Source organism: Dipodomys ordii, unplaced genomic scaffold, assembly GCF_000151885.1.
Source record: "Dipodomys ordii isolate 6190 unplaced genomic scaffold, Dord_2.0 Scaffold122, whole genome shotgun sequence".
NCBI lineage: Eukaryota > Metazoa > Chordata > Mammalia > Rodentia > Heteromyidae > Dipodomys > Dipodomys ordii.
In genome coordinates this window covers 5321033-5343050 of record NW_012267338.1, presented here as the reverse complement: position 1 = coordinate 5343050, position 22018 = coordinate 5321033, and the positions used below count along the sequence as shown (strand labels likewise).

At 36.4% G+C, this 22018-nt stretch overlaps 1 protein-coding gene across 2 annotated transcripts in view; it reads right to left on the bottom strand.

Moving 5' to 3' along the window:
• Grid2 (glutamate receptor, ionotropic, delta 2) overlaps positions 1–22018 on the bottom strand; it is a 1023751-nt gene that overhangs the window by 468952 nt on the left and 532781 nt on the right. For both annotated transcript variants that reach the window (XM_013029731.1, XM_013029732.1), the window contains one exon: positions 8108–8313. In XM_013029731.1, coding sequence (XP_012885185.1) covers positions 8108–8313 — 206 coding nt within the window. The remainder of the gene's footprint in view (positions 1–8107; positions 8314–22018) is intronic.

Here is a 22018-nt window from a genome sequence, read left to right as displayed (position 1 = left end):
AGGATTTCCTTTGTTATATTTCCATGTGTTTACAATGTATTCCTATCCATTTCAGCCCCTCTACCTATAATAGTCATTTTATATTAAAGGAATACTTCGTGTTTGTTTAGGTTTCAATATCCAAATTTCTGAAAAGAGAATAAGAAAACCAATTAAAAGGAGTCATTCTCAAAAATCTCTTGGAAAGGTACTAATCAAGTGGGAACATATCTTGAACCTTTATCCCTTAGTCTTTTGAAGATGCCAAATTTTAGCTTATATATTACAAGTAGATATTATCACCTGTCATTTGAGGCTAATGTAGCTCTTTCACATCTTTAATACTTAAATATCTATATAGCTGTCTTTCTGTTTGTCTGATTGTCTAGCACCATGAAGGAAAAGAAAGTGGTCAGAAGACCACCACAAGCATGGTGGAAGGTGCCAGAGGCTAGACAGGACAAAAGACCTCTGTCCTGGGGTTGGGAAGGTGGCTCAGTGGTAGAGCGCTTGCCTTGCATGCATGAGGCACTAGGTTCGATTCCTCAGCACCACATAAGCAGAAAAAAGCCTGAAGTGGTGCTGTGGCTCAAGTGGTAGAGCGCTAGCCTTGAGCTGAAGAGCTGAGGGACAGCGCCCAGGCCCAGATCCCATGACCAACAACAACAAAAAAAAAAAAAAAGGAAAAGAAAAGAAAAAAAAACAAAAAAAGACCTCTTTTCTGCCAAGTCTGAGTGAGAAAGTCTCATACACAGAAAATGCCAATGAAACAGAAAGTGGAATGGGTCAGATTCTGCAAAGGTATAACTGTGTAGTTGGCACTCATCATTTGCTGTAATGTGATGTATAAAATGCATGGCACATGAAATTCTTGACTATTGTACTTTTTCACAGAAAGGAAATATAGGATCTAGTCATGAAGGTCTCTGACTCTATATTTTTCTGTCAAAATCCATTGTGTTTATTACCTAGAGTTGATGCATTACCATTGAACTTAGAGTGAGCAGTACAATCATTCAGGCCTGAGCACAGCTTACACTAACACAGCTGTTTCCTATGTGAAGCAAGTCAGAGCTTTTGCATGTTTAGAGACACTTGCTAGCACATCAGCACTGGATTTGGGGGACATTCTAAACAGAAAGATCACCAACACAAAGCAGAAAAATTTAAACAAATTAGGACTAAAAAGACTGTGGAAAGTGTAATTGTAGTAAGAGCTGAAGCAATAAAAAGTTTTGCAAAGTAAACACAAATCTGTGCATATGAGATCTACCATAACTTCTGGCACAATGAAAATGTCTATTCTGCTCAATCTGAATGAGCGAGAGCCAGAGTATGATGAACTAATGTCATCCATGTTCTGAGGTAAAAGATGATTTTTTTTGAGTCTAGTACTTTCATCTTTTAATGCTACATAACTCACATACATAAACATTTCAGTCTTATAAATTTCACAGACAAAGCAAAAAAGGCAACCATGAAGTTCATCTTACTACAGAAACTTGAAAATATCACCAGCTTTAATTAGCAAGGCATGATTTGTAGACAAAGTGGAAACGTCGACTCTGGAATAAATCCTATCAAACAGACACTGAGATGAGTATATGAACACTTGACATTTATTAAAGGTTTAACAGGAAAAGTAAAACATCATATCTAAGGAGAGCTGCACACCAAACATTTTTTTAAATATTAGTTTTTAAAGTAAGACTCAGCTTCCCAACCACTAGGAGTCAGAAAATAAGTTTCCTACCTTTTGTCCCCCCCCCCCACAGGATATAGGCTGAACAGCAAGATGAGCTATTCAGATCTTATTTTTAAAAAAGTAATAGCTTTTTAGAGACGGAAGTGCTTTCTTGGTCAGAAAAAAGCTAATAATTGGTTCTCTACAATATTCTAAAGGAACATAGAAGGGACAAATTCAAAAAAAGTTTTTGTACCTCCAAAGTTTCTTCTAATTGTCAATATAAAGGTCTATTTTCTAAGACTCAATAAAACAGCTCTGTCTCAATTTTAGTCTAGATCAGCTTAACTAAATAAAACCTAGCCTCTTCTACCTTTCCTAAACATGCACTAAATCCTTTCTAATCAAACTATTGAGGAAAGAAGACTTTCACCTGGGTTTGGAACTACACTGTCAGTAGAGAACCTTGCTTTTAAATAACTACCTTGAGTAAAGGCCATTTCTGTCTTGGCATTGCTTCCAAACATTTAATTAACACACTCTAAGTCTACCTCACACTAACCTTCAGAAAGTATCTTCTTAGTCACTCATATCTCTTTCATAATCTGATGCACTGAGAAATATCCTACACATACACAAGCACAGAGAAGTAGGCTATGTACTAAATCCTCACGGTTGTTAAGATAGCAAACTTCTTGGTCTTAGTTTGAATGTTTACATAGCTACAGCTATTTAACTGTAATGAATCTATGTCAAGTTCATTCCATTTCACTATTCACCATCTACTCATGCTGAATGCTGTCAAGGAGATTGCTCTAGTACATTATCTGCAGATCCTCGCTTTGCTCCTTTATTAAATAAATAAATAGAAGCAAAACACAATTCCCTCATGCATCTTAAGGGTTCCAAGTCTCAAAAATAGGGAAAACAAATTGAATTAGCCAATTAAGTTGAATACAGACAAAAACTCCACAGGAATACAGTCTGGTTTGAGGCAGGAATCCACTTATCCCATTACATCAATCATCATCCTCCCTATCCCAGACACATTACAATATGAATCCAGTGATCCCGCTCCTGGGTCTGGGATCCACTGAGCTCTCTCCAGTCCTAATCTTCATAATGAAATCAGACACAAAATAAGTGATAAACCCTACCTTCTCCTCACCCTCCCACCTCCAGTTATTTGAAGGTATGTCCAAGGAGAAAAAAAGAAGCTATAATGCATGGTATCCTGGACCTTGTGGATCTGACTCCTAAAATTTATTATATCTGAAGAAAGAAGCAGGAAGGAAAGGTCCAGGGAAGCCTCCAGTCAGGAAACAAGGGTACTGGGGATTTATTATTAAAGAGAAGAATGTAGAAAAGGCTAAACAGGTAATAATGAAAATGAAAAGACCTGCACCTGATTGAGAAAATTCAACATAATCCTATCTCAATACTTTGTTGAGCCATGAAAAATATTGCAGTGATAAGCATATAGTTAGTGATGTTAATCTCCAATATCCACTTGTAGAAAGATTTATTTGTGGTTATGAAGCACAAAATACTTGTCTCACAACATTATACAGTGAAAAAATCTTTGCAGATAGTAAATGTGCAATAAAGATTTATATACTTGGAATTATGTTAGAACTCTGTTCAGAAGAGGTGTTGATGTAGGTAAAGCAAAGGAACTACATTTCATTGATCATATAAGAAAGAAAATGGGAAGGAAGTAAAATCAACTTATAGCCTTGTTAAAGACAAAACTGATTTAATACTACTATAATACTATATATCATAAGGATGACTATATGTATTTATGTATCTATATATTACATGTTATATATCTGTAAATAAATAATATACATAACACCATTTCTATATAAAAATATTAAATCACACAAGACATGTTACTTGCCTCATGAAAAATGAAGGATTTAAGGGAAGAAAAATGACAGGATGTTAGTCTTTAAAATCAATCACATGTTAAAACAGTGTGAATCACAGGGTATTATAAAATTAAAAACAACTTTAATTAAAAACTGAAAATATGGTAATCTTTCTGAGGAAAAGTGAGAGATGGAGGAACTCTTCATTAAAAAAAAAAACCCTTAGTAGAAGTTGACTGTTAGCTTTGTTTGTATATAATACGCACATACATATTCACACAGACTGAATCATGAATTGCCAACCATTGCCTGCCTGAGGAATTCTTTATTGTCCAAGATGCCTGTGGAAAACTACTGTGTGAAATTTGTTCCAACCCTAGCTGAGCTAGTTGTCTTATGGGATTTTGCAGGAACACCATTTATCTCTCGTTGGGACAGCATTGTTTGTCCCATGTTTAATTATTTAGTCATTTACCTGCCTCCTCCAAGGAACTGAATGAGTCCCTAGGCTAACAACTCCTCCCCCTCATGTGTCCTCAACTTCAGTACAGTCTTTGGAATGTGCTGCCTGCCATTTGAATGAATTGCTTCTAGCATTGACAAGGTCAGGTCAAGGGCAGCCTGTTCCCCAAGCAGGGGCAGCATTTCTATAACGCAACAAAGAAGAAACCCAAGCTGGGAGACTTTTGCAAACAGTGAATTGAGAAACAGGAGCTCTCATGCAGGTCAGAGAAGAATGTAGCCAGTTTAAATGGGGATGCAATGGGTCATGATTTTTTTTTGTCCTTATACTAGTGGCACAGGCTAGTGTGGATTCAATGGGTGTAAAATTCAGAGACATAAAAGACAAGTGGCTAGAAGAAAATGTGCTGTCTAACAGAGATCTCTCAGGAAGAAAACTCATAAACATGTGTCAGGAGTTTAGGCACAAATGCTAAAGCATTTTGAATATAACAAGTAAATATGTTTTTGTCAAGGCAGGAAACTGAAGTGAGAATACAGTTCAAGATCCTATTGGTTGAAATTGAGTATGAGGAATACAAGGTTGGTCAAAAAAAAACCCACTTAATAAAGTTAGGATTCATGCCATTTAATTTTGAAACAGCAATTGTAGATCTTAGATCATGGAATTCCCAGAAACACATGCGTTCTGGGATCTCATTTGTACATTGGCCTTCTGTCTCTGCGCTACCAGCATTTCCCTTTCGTTTCAGTTGGTATACCAAAACCGATATACAAAGGCTCAGGTTGATCTAAACTAAAATGAATTATTTTCTTGTTTCTGGTAGTAATTGCATGGGTCTTTTGAGAAAATTATGCATAACTTTATCTGTACTTTCACCATGGATATACTTAACACATCCACCTCTACCCACCACAACTCTACCCTTCATTCCCTGCACCTTTCATCTCTCATCCTTCACCCCTCCTCCCCTCATCCTTCAATCCCTCCCTTCTGTGCTTCTGTCCAGGGTCTCCCTATATGTAGATGGCACTGATAGATCCACGTTCGTGAGTCCCTTAATGCTCCACCTCCTTCAGGGCCATCCCTGAGAAGCTCTAACCTTGACAACAGGCCGCTGTTGCACCCTGAGTTGTTTCTACTTCTACAGTGGCTCTGCAGCTTGGTGTGTGTGAGTGCCCGGCCACTGCTGCATCTTCTCAGAATGCTGGCACTTTATTTCCTTCCCTCCTCCCAGACTGGAAACTTTGAAGAGACATCCTAGATCTCCATCGTGATTGCATCACTGGGGCCTGTACCACATCTAGGATAAACTGCAGAGTCAATCGATGTGTATATACACTTAACAACACGTTCTCAGCACTGACCACACTCCTGGACTCCAGTGGTGCATGAACAGCTACACTTTCTGGGAATTGTGGTTAATCACCCAAGCAGACCACTTGGAATCAATATCACGCCTAACTCTACTACAAATGGGCATCTTGACAAATAACTTACTCTCTCATGAGCCGCAGTGTTTTTCAATCTGTGAAGCAAGGATAAGGATACTATGGATTCAATTTTTGGGGAACATAAGTTAATTTCATATGAAGATCTGAGGGAAGACACGGTAAGGAAAGAGTAAGTAACATAAATATTAACATAAGAATTTTGACCTCTTGGATCAGAACTCTAAATGACTGCCATCAATTTTACATGCCTCCAACTTACTCCTCAAACCTACTCTTCAGCCTTATTTGCTCATAATCATCAATGACATCCCTTTTGGCTTAAATTAATTAATCATCTTCTCTTCTTCCCCCTGAAAAATTCATATGCTAAAATTTCCTAATATCCAGGACCTTATAATGTGACCAATTTTGGAGAAAAGCGATTCATGGAGATAATCAAGCTAAAATGAGGTCATCCAGAAAGACTGGTGTCCTTTAAAATGGCAAGTTTGGGAACTCCGCCATGCAGAAGGTATGATGAGAAATAAGGAAAAGATAATCTCTGACGTCCACTGGGACAACTCCTGCCTTCAGAGCTTTCAGCAGAAACCAGCTCTAACCAACATCTTGATTTGGTATGTTTAGCATCTGGAACTAGGAAACAGCAGATTTCTCCATTTAAGGTACACAGTTGTGAATTTTATGTACAGAAGCCCATTTAAGGTACACAGTTGTGAATTTTATGTACAGAAGCTCCAGCAAGCCATCATTCAATCATTAACCAAGGTTCAAAGCCATTATCCACCATTAACCCCATCGATGGGCTCTTGGTAACAGGCATCTTGAGTGTGTCATCCCCACTCAGGCAATTATTTCTAAGTACTTAGTCCTGGGGTAAAGGAGGTGTGATTGTTGCCTAGTACTCGTGAGCCCTGGCCAACTGGCACAATCCACATTGTGCTGTGTGTATCACAGCTCTTCATCATGTATCATGCTCTCAATAGGTAACCAACCTTTTTGATTTATACTCAGCATACAATCAAGGCCTGTGTGTTTATTCATCCTGATATTGTTCACTTCAGCAAGCATGGTTTGGGCATCTGGCATGTGCCAGAAACGCTGTTGTATGATAGAAAAAAATGACCTAGAAGTTACTATTATCTTGAATAGCTAGTACATGCCAGACAATCCTCTCTGACCTCTTTTATTTTGTTGAGTCTCAATCAAGGACATTATATTAATTTACCCTATAGTTTTACTATGTTGAAATTAATGTATTAATCTCATTTTATTGATGACAAAACAGAAGCTCAGAAATGTTATGTAATTTTTCCATAACACATGTTAGGAAAAGGGCTTTACCTGGATGGATCGATATTTATTATATCCTACTTCTCTTTGTGATTCTTGCCCCTGGTACCATTCCCAATGTGCTCTCTCCACAAATCTTTCTTTGATCATGTCAGACAGAAATGGCCACAGACACTTCAACCTAAGTGAGTACTACCTTAACATTCATAATAGCATGCCTCTGTATTCTTGCTTTCTATATTCTGGAAGATCTTTTGTTTCTTAAGGGGAAGAACCAACTTTTCTAAAATTGAAAATGGTGATTATATTATGGAAAAATCTAGTGATTCAATGAAATTCTCTAAATCATTTCCTTAACTCCAAAGGTCAGATTTCTATATATGCACTTGAGATTGCATTGACAAAATTCTCTCTCTCCATATATATAACACAAAATTGGCATTATTGATATTCTTCTGTAAGCTTCACTTGCGTGAGTTATATTCTGCTTCAAGACCTTTGATTTTAATTATGTTATAGAGTGTCAAAGGACTTCTAACACATTCTTAATTTGGGCACCTGCCTACCAATATTTTTTTAAGTTAATGAAGTGAAACGGTGAAGTCATAAAAGAAGGAAGAAATAAATTCACAAAAGTTAAGAACACTAAGTGAAAGTAGGTAATCCCATGAGCACCATGCAAAATGAAAATATTGGAGGAAGGCAAAGAAGACTTGATAGCAAACCCTTCCAAGGCAATTACAATAAAAGAATAGAGCGCTACATCATTCACTAGGAATTCTTGCATTTTTGCAAAGTTTTAGAGCATCTAAACAAATTACCAAGAGATGAATAAGAGTTGAGGGATGAGCATCTTATACTGTACAGTGGTCTCTTTGCAGAATCCTGGGCAGTTTTAATACTAGTCTTGGTATGGATTTCCCAGAGAACAAGTAAATCTGCTATGTGTTTTTGTAAAGTAATCACGAATACATAATCATAGCTTGAGTTAAACACCTCTTTCCTTAAATATAAAACTTTTAACTTGCAACACCACCAAAAAAATAAGTTGGGTATGCACTTGTGAATTCATTCTTGAGTTTGCTGGAGTCAGGTCAATAGCATTTTAAGCTCCCATGAGAGTCCTTAAAATTGTGCTGGCCCTGTGCCTAAATATATAAAAATACAAACATTCTTAGCAATTAACTGGGCAGTATGGGGTAAATGAGATGAACAAGGAATTCACTGCACAACCTCCATTAGTATTAATGAGAATTGTGCAGTTCATTCCACCATCCTGCTTTTAATTTTCATCTCCTCTGCAGAGACCACTGCAAAGTATTTATTTTACGGCATACACCCACCCAGGACACCTTTGACTTACCTCGCTAATGAAGGATTTGGCTGTGGCAGGATTCATAACAAGGATGGCTCGTCTAAGAGTGTCTCGATAGCGATTCAGCTCCTCTATCCTCATGGTATCAAAGAGAGTGGTGATCATCTTATTGATGTTGTTTTCTACCTTTTGAAGTGCAACATCCATTCCCTGCTGAGATACTTTGTCCAAAAACTCCTGTATTCCACGGATATCTAGGAATACCAAAGATCAGCAAAGTGTAAATTTATAGCCTGGAAGGAAAATAAAAGCCTTTTCACTTACATCACGACAGTGGATTGTCCAACATTAAAATTACAGCGTTTCTGATGGAACTCTCAAATGTGTTTCAGATGTATCATGATATAATAGTTTATTTATAAGGACAATTCCTAGCTGGCACTCAACCTCTTGAACCAGTTCTTAGCAGGTTAGCTGGAGGTAAGAATCTTAAGAAATTTTCTGCTGGGTTGCCTTCTAATCAGGATCTTTTCTCTTGTGTAGATCCTCAGTTCTTGAGTATTTAGGTGTGAATTACCACTACTCAACTTACCTAATTGGTATTCTAAAGAATCTCAACTCTGGAAAACATTGGGACAAGATGGACGAAGGTAGGGAATACATTATTCTCCTAAAATGATGTGAAGAAAGAAAATCTTTTTCCTACTTTCCTTAACATTAAAGAATTATATACCACTGAAAACAGGTAAACCTGATTCAAGGTTACATCACAGTTTCTTAATATAAGCAAAAATGTCACTATATTGACATTTACAATCCAAATTAAAATATCCTTTTGAGATGTTTCCTTCAAATGTTTTCATGTAGAACACACACACACACACGCACACACACACACACACACAACCACACATAGCTGAAGGTGTGGCTCAAGTGGTAGAATATCTGCCTAGCAAATGAAGGTATGAGTTTAAACTTTCACACTGCTAAACGTGAATGGTGGTGGAGGTTATGGTATATATTTTTGTCTATTTCGTGGGAAAAATCTTTGCTCAAATTTGAATAACCTGGTAGGAGTTAGGTTTCATTTTAGAACAGAAAATATACCATGTGTGTGAAACAAAATCACAAGCATTCAAACAACTAAACATAGTTTTAAATTGATGATAATCTGAAATACATTGACAGATATACTCCAAAGAAGAAAAATTCTGAAAAATTTCCAAATGAAAAGTGAAATGTTCATTTCACAGTTAAAGAAAGTAAATAATTTAGAACAAATATGTTAGGTAGCCAAATGTTGCTAGTATTTCTTTCTAGCACCACACTGGATGGTGATGGAGATGATGTAAATTGAATGATATGGGTAGTATGTGATTCGGACATACTATGTGTTCATATACATGCTTAACTGCTACTATTTCATGATTGTATTCTCCATTATGTGTTCATGGCACAAAATATTGAAAGGAAAATCATTGGTGAAAAAAGAAACAAATAGGATTTAAGGACTTACAATGGAAGGATTATATCTTGAAACCTGTAATTATGTGTGAGTATACACACACAAAATTTGTCTCAAGTGAAAAAAATTAAAAATAGTAAATAAGCCCATACAACAAGAAAACTAACAGGTATAAACTTGGAAGGTGTCATTGAATTATTAGATAAGTGCGTATTTTCAAAGTAACTCTTGCTTTGTCTTTATAATTGCCTTCACTAAACAGTAGTGGAACTGTTATATGTTTGTTATCTGATAACTCTGATAAACTTCAGAATAAATACATCTTACATTCTTATTCCTAATTGCATTATATACCCAAGGTATCGCCAGATCAAAAGAACCTTAGGCTTAGTTAGAACAGAGCAGATATAGATGAATTGGAAGAACAAAGCATTACTTGTTCATTAACTATCAAAGTCACAAAGTTCCTATGAGGGTAAGACACTAATGTAAAATTTAAAGAAAGGGTTAAATCTGACTGGAAAAGGTTAACACAGGATGAAATATATGCTCATGTCTTTTGAACACCCTAGCCAGGTGTTCTTTGGTCTGAATCAGAATCATTTAAAAAACTTATTATGAATACAACAACCTAGACCATATTTCAGAACCTGTAAAATATGTGTCCAAATATGTGTTTGAACTATTATATTGCTTTCAGTTTGAATTACTTAAAAATATATCTAATTCAAGACACAACCAGAAACAGAAGGAAATAGATCCAAGATACTCAGAAAACATTGCATGAGTACAACTTAAAACTTCAGATCTCCTGTGTTCTGTGAAACCTTCAGATGATAAAAATAAAAGATCGAAGCACTGTCACCTGTGTCAGCTTTGGGAAGAGCGTGTTCTGTGAAGTATTCATAGAATATTGGACACAATGTTAAGTGCTGGAAGTACACCATAAATACCCATTCCCACAAGGAGACAGACAATAAAGAAGTTCACACACTCATCAACATTAATCACAGTTCTCAGAAGAAAGCATTTAGGATTTTCCTGTAGAGGATACCCCGGTATTCTTCTAAGGAAGAGGGTCTATTAGTCTATTAGGGAAAACTTGTGAATTTTTTCTCTGCAGAACTGGTGATCTACTGGATGAGAAGCCATTACTTAGGGAAAGACAGTAAAGATAATAGCTCCGAGGTAATGAGAATGAAGGACTGCTTGTTGAAAACCATAAAATAGTGCAGTGTGGATGCCTTGGCCTGAAACAGAAGAATTAGGTGTAGGTTTCTCAGAGAGGGAGGGAAAGATTGTATAGATCAGTGAGAAACACAGTAAGAGGTTCTGGTTTTATGTTAAATACAATTTTAACTTACTGAAAGTTCTAAGTAGAGATTCTGACATGCAGATGACTGGCAATAAATGCAAAGTGAAATTTAGCTTAAACCTGGAAGTAATAAATTGATCTCATAACATGCTTCAAAATTGAGCTTATAAATTATCTTCCCTTGATTTGAAATAATATGACTCCTTCATTTGCTTTTTTATTGTCAGAAATTAAGATCAATAATAGGTAAACTGTTATTTGTTGAGAATAGATCTAGAATTTTCCTGATCTTCTAATGCAGAAATATGTATAGTAGAGAAATAAATTAGACCTAATTAGCATATGTGTGTGCATATGTGTACACAAAATCTAGTGTGCGATTTAAGCTATTACAAAGAGTACATGGCTATTAAAAAAACCACCACTCTATTACTAATATGCCAGACTGACTAAAATACATTGAATACTATCTTAAGTAGCAAGCACAAAATCCAAAGTAGACTTCTGGATTAACGCGAGTTAAGCAGGAGTAGTTTTGTGTATTGAGAATGACACTAAATACTCATGATAAGTAGTAATTGTTAACTCTGATGAGAGAATGGTTTAGATCATGCCATTAGCTGCTCTGTGTAAAACAATCATTAAAAGAAGAGAGTAGGCCTTTGGTTTTGTTAATTAAACATAAGCATAATCAACTCTCACAATTATTCAGCTACATTATCTGTATGCTGATTAGTTGGTAGTCACTGAGATAAACTTTAAAAATTAGAGAAATAGAAGCAACATGGTACCTGACCTGAAGGAACTACCAGGCCTATAGCTCCTGGGAGTAGGTGTTATTTGTTGGTAGCAGAAAATTAAATACTAGTTTTACAAATCTTCAGTAGTTATTAATCCTACTGACCAGATAATTATATAACAGCAAGTGGCAGAAGTCTCATTAACGTAGTTATTAAGCATTAGATTTTGTAGAGAAGACCTCCACAGCACCATAAGAGATTTATTGTAAACAGAATAATGGCTACACTTAAATTCTTCAGTTTGTGACAATTCTAGGTTGCACAGCAAAGAGACAGAAACTCCAAAGGCAGAAATGATTGTGGAAAAATATTCCTGCTATTTATGTGGATCACTGGGAAGTTAAAATTGGGAGAAGGAAATAAAAGAATTATAAAGGGAGGCTCCACCCTTGCTGAAATGCCTTAAACTTCTGGAGTGTTCCAAGAGATGCCTCCTTGTTACATTTGAAGATTAGGAAAGGGATTATAAGTGAAGAAAGGTGGTGTTTTATTTTACAAGCTGGAAAGGGCAAGGAAATGGATTTATAACCCCCTCCCGAACCCCCAACAACCATCAGAAGGAAACACAATCCTACTAGAACCTTGATTTTAGCCTGCTATGATCCTTGTTAGACTTCTTACTTACCAAACTGTATTTAGCTTTGGTGAAAGCTTCTAAATGGTTGGTAATTTGTTATACAAGCAATGGACACCAATACAGAACTATATTTCAATCTTTAAGTTGGTATTTTTAAAAATTTGGTTGAATTTTATTTTGGAATTATCTTGAAAACTTGCTGAAAACTGATGAACCTAACCCCACTTCTCTGCACTGGCTTAATTCCAATCCATCGCCTTCAGATTTAGTAATCTTGGAACAAAATTTGAGGGTGGACTTGACTTCCCTTCCTTCCTTCCTTCCTTCCTTCCTTCCTTCCTTCCTTCCTTCCTTCCTTCCTTCCTTCCTTCCTTCCTTCCTTCCTTCCTTCCTTCCTTCCTTCCTTCCTTCCTTCCTTCCTTCCTTGTTTTGTGTCAGTACTGGGGCTTGAATTCAGGGTATGAGTGATGTCCCTGAGCTCAAGGCTAATGCTCTACCACCTGAGCCCAGCTCCACTTCTGGCTTTTTAGTAGTTTACTGGAGATCAAGAGTATCATGGACTTTCCTGCCTGGGCTGCCTTCCATTTGCAAATCTTAGTTCTCAATCTCCTGAGTAGCAAGAATTACAGACATGAGCTGCCAGCACTACAACTGCTTCCAAAGCATCTGTCATAAGAGAATAACTGAGGAACGAGTGGTACAATTTCTTGTTTCACAGACTCCTTTAGAGACCCACAAGCATTATTCATTCTTTCCTTAGTCAATGTGTGCATCCAAACTTTCAGCATTTCTTGATTATAGACTATTAGTCTAATCTATTTGATTCCTTTAAGGGACTTAGGACCTTGGTGAGTTTGCAAGGAAAGCACTCTACCACTTGAACCCATGCCTCCCTCCTCCCCGCATTTTTTTGCTATCCAGACTGCATAAAAAGTATGGCCAGGTGCCAGTGGCTCACACCTGTAATCCTAGCTACTCAGGAGGCTGACATCTGAGAACTGCGGTTCAAAGCCATCCCTGGCAGGAAAGTTCCTGAGACTCTTATCTCCAATAAACCACCAGAAAACTGGAAGTGGTGCTGTGGTGCAAGTGGTAGAGCACTAGCTTTGAGCTGAAGAGCTCAAAAAGTAGGGTCTAAGTATTTACATTTCCTACTAGTTCGTATTGCATTTTGTTTAAATACAGAAGCATTTTAAATAAAAAAATATTACAATATTCAACAAATGTAAACCATTTTCCTGCTTGCCTTTAATGGTTTTTGATTACTCATTTAATTCAAGTAATACTTCAGGTCACCAAAGAAAAAATAATCTGTAGAAAACTGTGTTTGTAGTGCTACAGCCTGTGAAATGGGGACTGGACATCAGGGAAGTGATTAGCGACTCAATACAGGGATCACATTGAACAACAAAAGGAGGGAAACAGAGTCTACAGAGAGACATGGCGCTTTTATTTTTGTTGGTCGTGGGGCCTGAACTCTGGGCCTGGGCGCTGTCCCTCAGCTCTTCAGCTCAAGGCTAACACTCTACCATTTGACACACAGCGCCACTTCTGGTTTTCTGGTGTTTGTTGGAGATAAGAGTCTCATGGACTCTTCTTGCCCCGGCTGGCTTTGAACTGCCATCCTCAGATCTCAGCCTCCTCAGTAGATAGGATTACAGATGTGAGCCACTGGCTTGCCTGGGTGTGTCCCTCTTAATAGAAGCCCACACAGAGCTCTGGGGACTGGATGGTGTCTGGAGTGACTCAAAGGTAGTCGTCAAAGGGAGGAGAGACTTAGAGTCTTGCATGTGGATTGTGGTGAGCTGCAGAGGTTTCTCCAAGATTATTCAATGGCAAGCACTTGGCAAAGTAATAAGTCCCAAAGTTTTGAACAGGCATTTGAGGCCACAGGGCCAGTCCATCCTGAAACTCCTCTTATGTGTATGAAGTTTACAATTTGGGTTTGCAGGAAAACTTGATGTGAAAAGTCCTTCTAAGTCATTTTTAGTCAACATTTCCATCTTTCTTTCATAAAACAACATTATCTAGAGGGAAATAGACTGCATTTGATGTCAGAAAATCTGCTTTGGAGACACACATTGATACCTTCATAGCTAGTTAATTTGAAATCAGTTTCACAGTTGATATCTTGTATTTCTGTCTTTAAAGTATCCATTTCCTTTATTTAAATAACATGATGACATTTTTTTTTCATTTAAGAAATAAGCCTAGAGCCCTTGCTCATGTTGCATATATGCTCAATGCACCACATTCTATTGCTGGATGTTCGGCTGGTCCCATGCTAGTCAATCTGAGTTAACCATGTCCTTGGCCCATAGTCACAATACTCAGCCAGAGATTGAAATTTAATATAAAAGTAGTATAAAAGAAATGTTCTTTCTTTTGTGCCACAAGTTATAGTGATTTAGCTTTGAGATTGCAGGAGTCAGTACGTCTAGAGAGACAATAGCTGAAGTGAACAGACAAGACAGATAGATGTTCCTTAGACTTCTCAATTGCACACTAAAGAGGAAGAAGGGAAGGGATAAAGAAAGAAATTTTAAAAAAGGAGAAATAGAGAAGAAGAGGAGGCAAAGAAGGAGGAGGAAGAGGAGAGAGAGGAGGAAGAATGAGAAAGGGAAAAGTGGGGAAGGGAAAGGGAAGGAGGAGAAAGGGGAGGAGGGAAGAGAAGAGGAAGGAAGGGAGGGAGGGAGGGACAGACAGACTAACAGAGGAAGTATGCACTAGTTATACACTAGCTATACATACCTATAGAGCAAGATATTCACTAGCTATACAGACAGACAGACACACACATAAAAATCTTGTAGTTTTGTGATGAAAATGAAGAGGATTAAGCAATAAATGATGCTTTAATGTGGCAATGCTAAAACAAAAAAATGAAATTATTGAGTTAAAAGATTTTAAATAGGTTATTTTATTTTATTTTTTGGTTGATTGTGGAGCTTGAACTCTAGGCCTGGGCACTGTCTCTTAGCTCTTCAGTTCAAGGCGAGCATTCTACCACTTCAGCCACAGCACCACTTCTGGTTTTCTGGTGGTTAATTGAAGAGTCTCATGGACTTTTCCTGCCTGGGCTGGCCTTGAACCACGATCCCCAGACCTCAGCCTCCTGAGTAACTAGGATTATAGGTGTGAGCCACTGGAGCGGGGCTCCAGCACTTACTATTTTATCAGTCATCCATATCTTTGACATCTGAGTTGGGCTAACTAATTCTACCAGCTTCCCATAACAAACTTCCAAGATTTAATGGCTTAATTCAATGGTAAGAATTTAAGGATTACTGTCATTGAAGTGTATAAAATGATGGCTTTATTATGATAGCCAAAGAAGAATTGTAATTTTTCTAATCAAATAGTTATACAGTAAATCTAATCAAGTACATTAGCATAGAAACATCTCAGTACATAATGTAAAATGTACTCTAAGCCAGAAATAAGTTACCCTATTGCATACTGTACAGCAGAAGAAAACGTCTAAATAGACTATTCCTTGAATCAGACCTTGGCTTACCATTGTGTCAATCACTGTGAAACGGAAATGGAAGCAAATGTTAAGTAAAACAAAACAAACCCTTGTTCTCAGGGAGTGTGTCTTTATCCTCTGATATAATGCAGAATTTATTACAGGCAGAGGACTCTTGCAATCCTACTTACTCCCCAAATTGCACTTGTAATTTTACCAAAGAAAGCAGCATTCTCATGAATATATCAAAACAGCAATTCACTATCTGATCATTACATTCAAATATTACCTTTAAAATATTGAATTCAATAAGAAAAGGGCCTGTCGCTAAGTTTTCATGCGTAATTTTTCCTCTATTCATCCTGTTCCCCTTTGAGTAGATTAAGCACATTTAGTCATTTTGATTAATTAATTGAAGACTTCAGTTTGAGCAGTAAGATGTTGGCACTGCATTTCAGCCAAATGTGGCATTTCTGAAATTATGACAGTATGTTGAACATTAAAATTTAACTTAGGACCATGTGATTTCCATTTTTCCATTCCATTTCCATTCTACTTTCCCTTGGCTTGTCTCCTTTATCCCTCTCCCCATTCCTCCCTTTCTCCTTTTATCCTTCCTTCCTTTTTTTCCTTCCTCTTCCTCCCTTTTCCCCTCCTAATAATGCACACATATATGTATATTACTGTCTTACTAATATAATTCATCATAGATCTCAATGAATTTCCCTAACATTTGAATGGAAAGGCCTGCTCTATTTGTAACTTTGTAGGCTTTTAATCATTGAACATTAAAAAAGTTCTTCATATGGACTTTCACTTCATGAATTGAGGGTCATATAGTGAGTGCTTTTTACCACTTATAGTTTATTTTTAACTTAAGTTTAAAAATAAATACAGTCAAAGTATGTGTTAGCTCTTGAGTTGATGCAGCCTAATGCTTATGATCCATCACTGAGATTTTGTATATGACAAGAACTTGTGATTTAAAGAAAAGATAATATAATTTCAGTATTAGGGCTATCTTTACAATAATGTTGATCAACATTTTAAAAACATGTCTCATTAATGAACAAGTCTGAAGTAGTATAATACACAAGTTTTACCTACTGGACATAGTACATACTAATGCAAAGAAAATAGTTCAGTCAGCTGGTTGGATTAATTATATGCTTATTGATGCACACTGAAGTAAATGAGAGAATAGAAAGCTTGGAGAGAAGCCAAATGAGTCATAAACAGCTTTAAGACTGTCAAGAGAGAAAGTCAACAATATTATAGTCATCAGATGTTTGAAAACACCCTTGGGGTAATCATAAACACTTGCAATCAATTAAGAGGAATGTGTCCATTTTATGGGTCTTGATTAAACCTATATCAGGACTACACAGAATAAATGTTGTGATTCTCAGGAATATACTTATCTAATCTTCATTTCAGATGGGGTTTCCATGTAGTAATTAAATGGTAAGAAAAGGGTGATATAATGAAGGATAGTTGTCCCTTGACTATATACTAACCATTAATTTGTGGTCATTAAATCAATGACTTTACTCTTTTGAGATGACCCCAAAAATAACTCACTTCTGAACTCAGAAATGTATATATTTTGTATTCATTATTATCCTTTATATATTTCTACCAATAATGTTTAATTTAATCACTTCTGTGCTGAGATTGCTTATCTCACCAATGTACTATGCATATTTCAGTCTCTGACTCCCAGAAGTGTTTAACAAATTATCATAAAGATTTACATATAGTCAAAAATCTTGTAGACTAGAAAAACCTCTTCTGAAGCTATAAGAATAAAAGTCAGAACAGTTAGTGTTTAGCTGATGAAAACAAACAAAATTAAATTCAAACTAAACTTACCTAACACATGTTTTAAAATGTCTGGTAAATAAATCTTGAGTTTTCATGAAAATATTTATAATTTCCACACGTGTTTCTTTTCTCTTAAGCCATCTTCCATAAAACTAAAAAGGAAGTTCATGCATCTTATGCATCTATTTTTGACCTTTCAGGAATAAAGGATCTTCATGTTATTTAGGCCATGATATCTATCACCAAGCTCTTAGGCTTAGCAAAAAATCAAGCTGGGCATATGATTAGATTTATGGATGTGAATCCATATTCATGATCTATAATATGCAACGCAGGGACAAACCAAAGAGAAATGATTTTTCTTTTGTTGAGTAATATGTGAAGATAGCCTAAGGTCCTATATTGAGTATACTCTTGCCTGAAGATGAAGGCAACGTATAGAGTTCTGGATAGGCTAAAGATGGGCTTATGAAATGCTTTTACTAACCTCATGTTCTTGTTGTTATAGCAGAAATGGGTCTGCTCTGTGTCATTGTAGGACATCCTCTTGGGTCCACAGCATGGCCTGACCCAATAGATTTGAATATTAGGCTAGGGGACCAATAATGTTCCAAGCCAAAGGACATTAACAAAGCTAAAGATCTCCTCTGATGAAACACATGTACTTTATGGCTATGCATTCTAGCCAATCAGCAGCGCCAACCAGTTTTCTCCAGCCTAGGAATTCAAATTTTCCTTTCATAAATACACTCAGAAATAAATTTTTCCAAGGAAGTAATGTATCTGCCCTTCCCCCTACCAATAAAAGGACCAGCTCTTTCAATAACTTTGTGATTTCTGTACTTGGCCAGCTCTTAAATCTTTAATTCTAGACTGCTTGTATTATACACACACAGGCTCATTCTTTGCTTAGCTGTCTATGATAGTGAGGATGGAAGTACTCACTACCTTGCTCATGTAATTGTAACCACTCTGTACAGTATTTTCACGATAAAAAACTATTAATTTAAAAAAGGAAGTGTCTTCTGGCTAAACCCATTTATTATGATTCATAATTGGAGGGGCTGGTCAATATGAGTAACACATTAAATGATAGGACATTCCCTTTAGAAAGGAGAAATTACAGCAGAGTAACTTTAAAATGTATAACAAGTACTTCTTGTTTTGCCAAGAAGAGGTCAAGATCCCACTTCTAGACATGACAGCAGGTGATACTTTGAGTGAAAGGTAATAGTTCTAGATAGAGATTGAGGAGTAGAGAAGTTGAAACATAAAAATACACATCAATTTGAAAGGGGAAAAAAAAGATCAACAATTCTCCATGCTTAGGCAGACTAGAATGGGTTCAGGAAGAGATAGTCACTTTCCTTACTCATTTTCTCTTTTATTTTTGATTTTTGGCTGTTTTCATGTTTTTAAAATATATTTAATGTTTTAGGAAGAATAATTTTAGATTTGTTTCTATATTGTCTGTTTTCAGTTTCACCTAATTCTGCCTTTATTTCATTAATATCTTTTTAATTCATTGTTTTAAGATAGCTTTATTTAGCTACATTCTGACATTTAGTTTCTCATTATTTAAACCTTTGTTTTCAAATATAGGAACATCTTGACTTTATTAGTTTATTTACTTATTTGTAGTAATTGTTAAGGAAATTATTAATTAACATCTACTATATAAACTATACTTTTAAAGTATTTCAGGATGACAAATTGATTATATATTTGGATATCTCTTTTGACCTTCAACATGTTTTTCTACAAAAAGATACTAATTAGATTTATTCAAGCCAACTTCTTAGTATTATATTTCTAGAATTAAAGTAATACATGCAGGAGCAATGCTTCTTTTGTACACACATGTAACTGTAAGTATTACGGTCTGAGTGTTATTTCCAATATTCATGTGTTGTAAACTTCATCATCAGTGGAACAGTGTCAGGAGAAGGTGGTGCTATTGAAAGGTTTTAGGTCTTGAGAGCTCTCTTATGAATATTAATGCTATTATAATGAGGGCTTGAAGAAGTGGGTGAACCCTCTTCTTCTGTTTTGCCACCTGAATACAGAGTGTTTCTTTCCCTTAGGTTCTTCTTCATCCTGTTATGTGAAGACAAGAAAGCCTTCTTAATCACTAGACATGAGTGACCCTACAATTCTCAGCCTGGAACTGGAAGCAATGAATTTCTCTTCTTTATAAATTACCCATTCTTGGATATTCTGTAATAACAACATAAACAGACTTAGTAAGAAAAGTTACAATTCCTTCCCATAATAATGTGCATCCAACATTCTCCCAGTATCAGTAAGTATACAACCACTGTGGCCTTTCACTACAACTATATTGTTCATTTATGTTATTGACTTTTGAGGTACCTATTAGTTTCTCATAAACAATAGAGATTTATTCTACAATCACAAGACTCCATTAAAACTATACAGAAGGAGAATTAGGTGGAGTGGCACATTTTAAGTAATCTTGTAAAAAACTGACTTTAATTTCATGATATGCATAGATGCTGCTGCAAAAATTCCCAGGTGTCCTCAAAATATTTATTTTTCTTTTAAATGCAAAGTCCCAAAGTAAGAGAATTAGCATTTAAAACATACTATACTTCTTAACAAGGCATGATGAAAATCAGCTTGCTTTTCAAATCATAAAATATAAATTCATCAGGTAGCATTTATTCCAATCATTTTTGTTAAAGAACCATAATAGAAAGTAAATAAACATCTCTTTGGGTTCTGCAGCAAGTACCACTCAAAGGAATAACATAAACGCAACCGCTTTCCAATCCTTAAGAGTATTTGAATCCTTCTCTTCTGCAACATCCATACAGATTGACTCTCTCAAGCACCAGGTGAAAAAACCCTAAACCAAAACAAAAACCTAAGAATCAGTCTCAGTAGAGACAAATGCTATTATCCAGGTAGATATTGAGCTTTAGCTGTACTAGAAACATGACATGGGATTGAATCCTGAGATGATAGCTATGTTAAAGGAGAAAATACGTTGCTTATTGATGTACTGTTAGTCTACCTACTTCCCCTCAGCTTTTCTTTCTCCTTTACTGTGACATCAGCTGCTTTTAATGTATGTGGAGAGACTAAAGGCCCTATCAATCCTATTACAATTGGAAATCTTAGCTTAGGGGAGGGCTTACACCCTTTTGGCTTTGTTGAACACAACTGTATCCAGTCATGAGGGGTTTCCAACCAGACACAACTGTTTCCTTGGGGAATGAAGCTTTTATATCATTATGGGTGGAACTTTTGCTTCTTACATTGAAGACATTTCTAATAGTTATGACACAAGCATAGGGCGTTGTTCACTTCTATTCTCCTGTTTCATTTGAACATTTGACATATCAGTGGGACAAGCTCCCTGGAAATTTACCTTCAGAATTGTTCGTAAGTGTCACTATCAACTAAAGCTTCCACTATAGACATAATGTCCTGTTGGTTTATAAAAAAGAGCTTCAGTTTCAGTATCCTTGTTTATAGTATTATAACATTTCAGCCAGCCAAATTTAGGAGGAGATTCATGATTGTTTCTTTTTCTTTTCATAGGTAGAGGGTTTTTTTTCCCACCTTCTCTTCATTATACAAAGAAAGGGTCAGAACTTTATTATACCTGGGTATTTGTGGCTCTGTAACTGTTCACTCTAAGCCTCAGTAGAATGGAACTGGCGGCTTCCTGGACATTTACATAAGTATTTTGAACTTGCTACTTTTCTAACTTAGCGACTAAGTAAGTGTACTGTGTTAGAAAGCTGTTCTCATCTTTCCATTGGATTCTGATTCCTGAAGAATGTGGTCTTATTCATGAGGAAGGTCATCCACATCAACAACATGAACAAGACTTAAAGACTCAAGAAGCTTGCTTCTTAAATGCAACTAAAATCAAATGTCATTTTATGGAGGGGTTAATTTTGTTCTCACTCTACTCAAAGCAAAGTGCTGGCTCTGTTGGATCTTAACGCTCAGAAATTCTCATCAACAAATGGGCCTGGTCAATAATGTTTTTGTTAAATGCATACCTGATAAACCCAGGGTTTGCTTGGGCCATTCAAGGTCAGCAACAGGGATGCAGCAGTGAACATGGGCATGTTTTCAGGGCTTTGTAGACAAACCCCAAGGCCGTTCTCAATGCTCTATGCAGCCTGGCTCTTGATGACTTTTATTGTACTATTTTGAGAACTCTGTTCTGTCTCCAGCAATGCATTAAAGTTACCTCTTTTGGGGGTTGCAATTTGTAAAAATATAGTATTGTTGCATTGGTATGGAAGCTCATCATCAGAGCCTATTATTTGATGAGAACAACCGGAGTCAACTCATGGAGACAACATTGGTCAGAGGCCACCATTGCTGCCTGAGTCCACAGCGACTCTTGGCATGATGATATGTCTACCATTACAGATGGGACACAAAATAAAGGATTTAAGTTTCTGAGAAGAAAAAGAGAGAGAGAGAGAGAGAGAGAGAGAGAGAGAAAGAGAGAGAGAGAAAGAA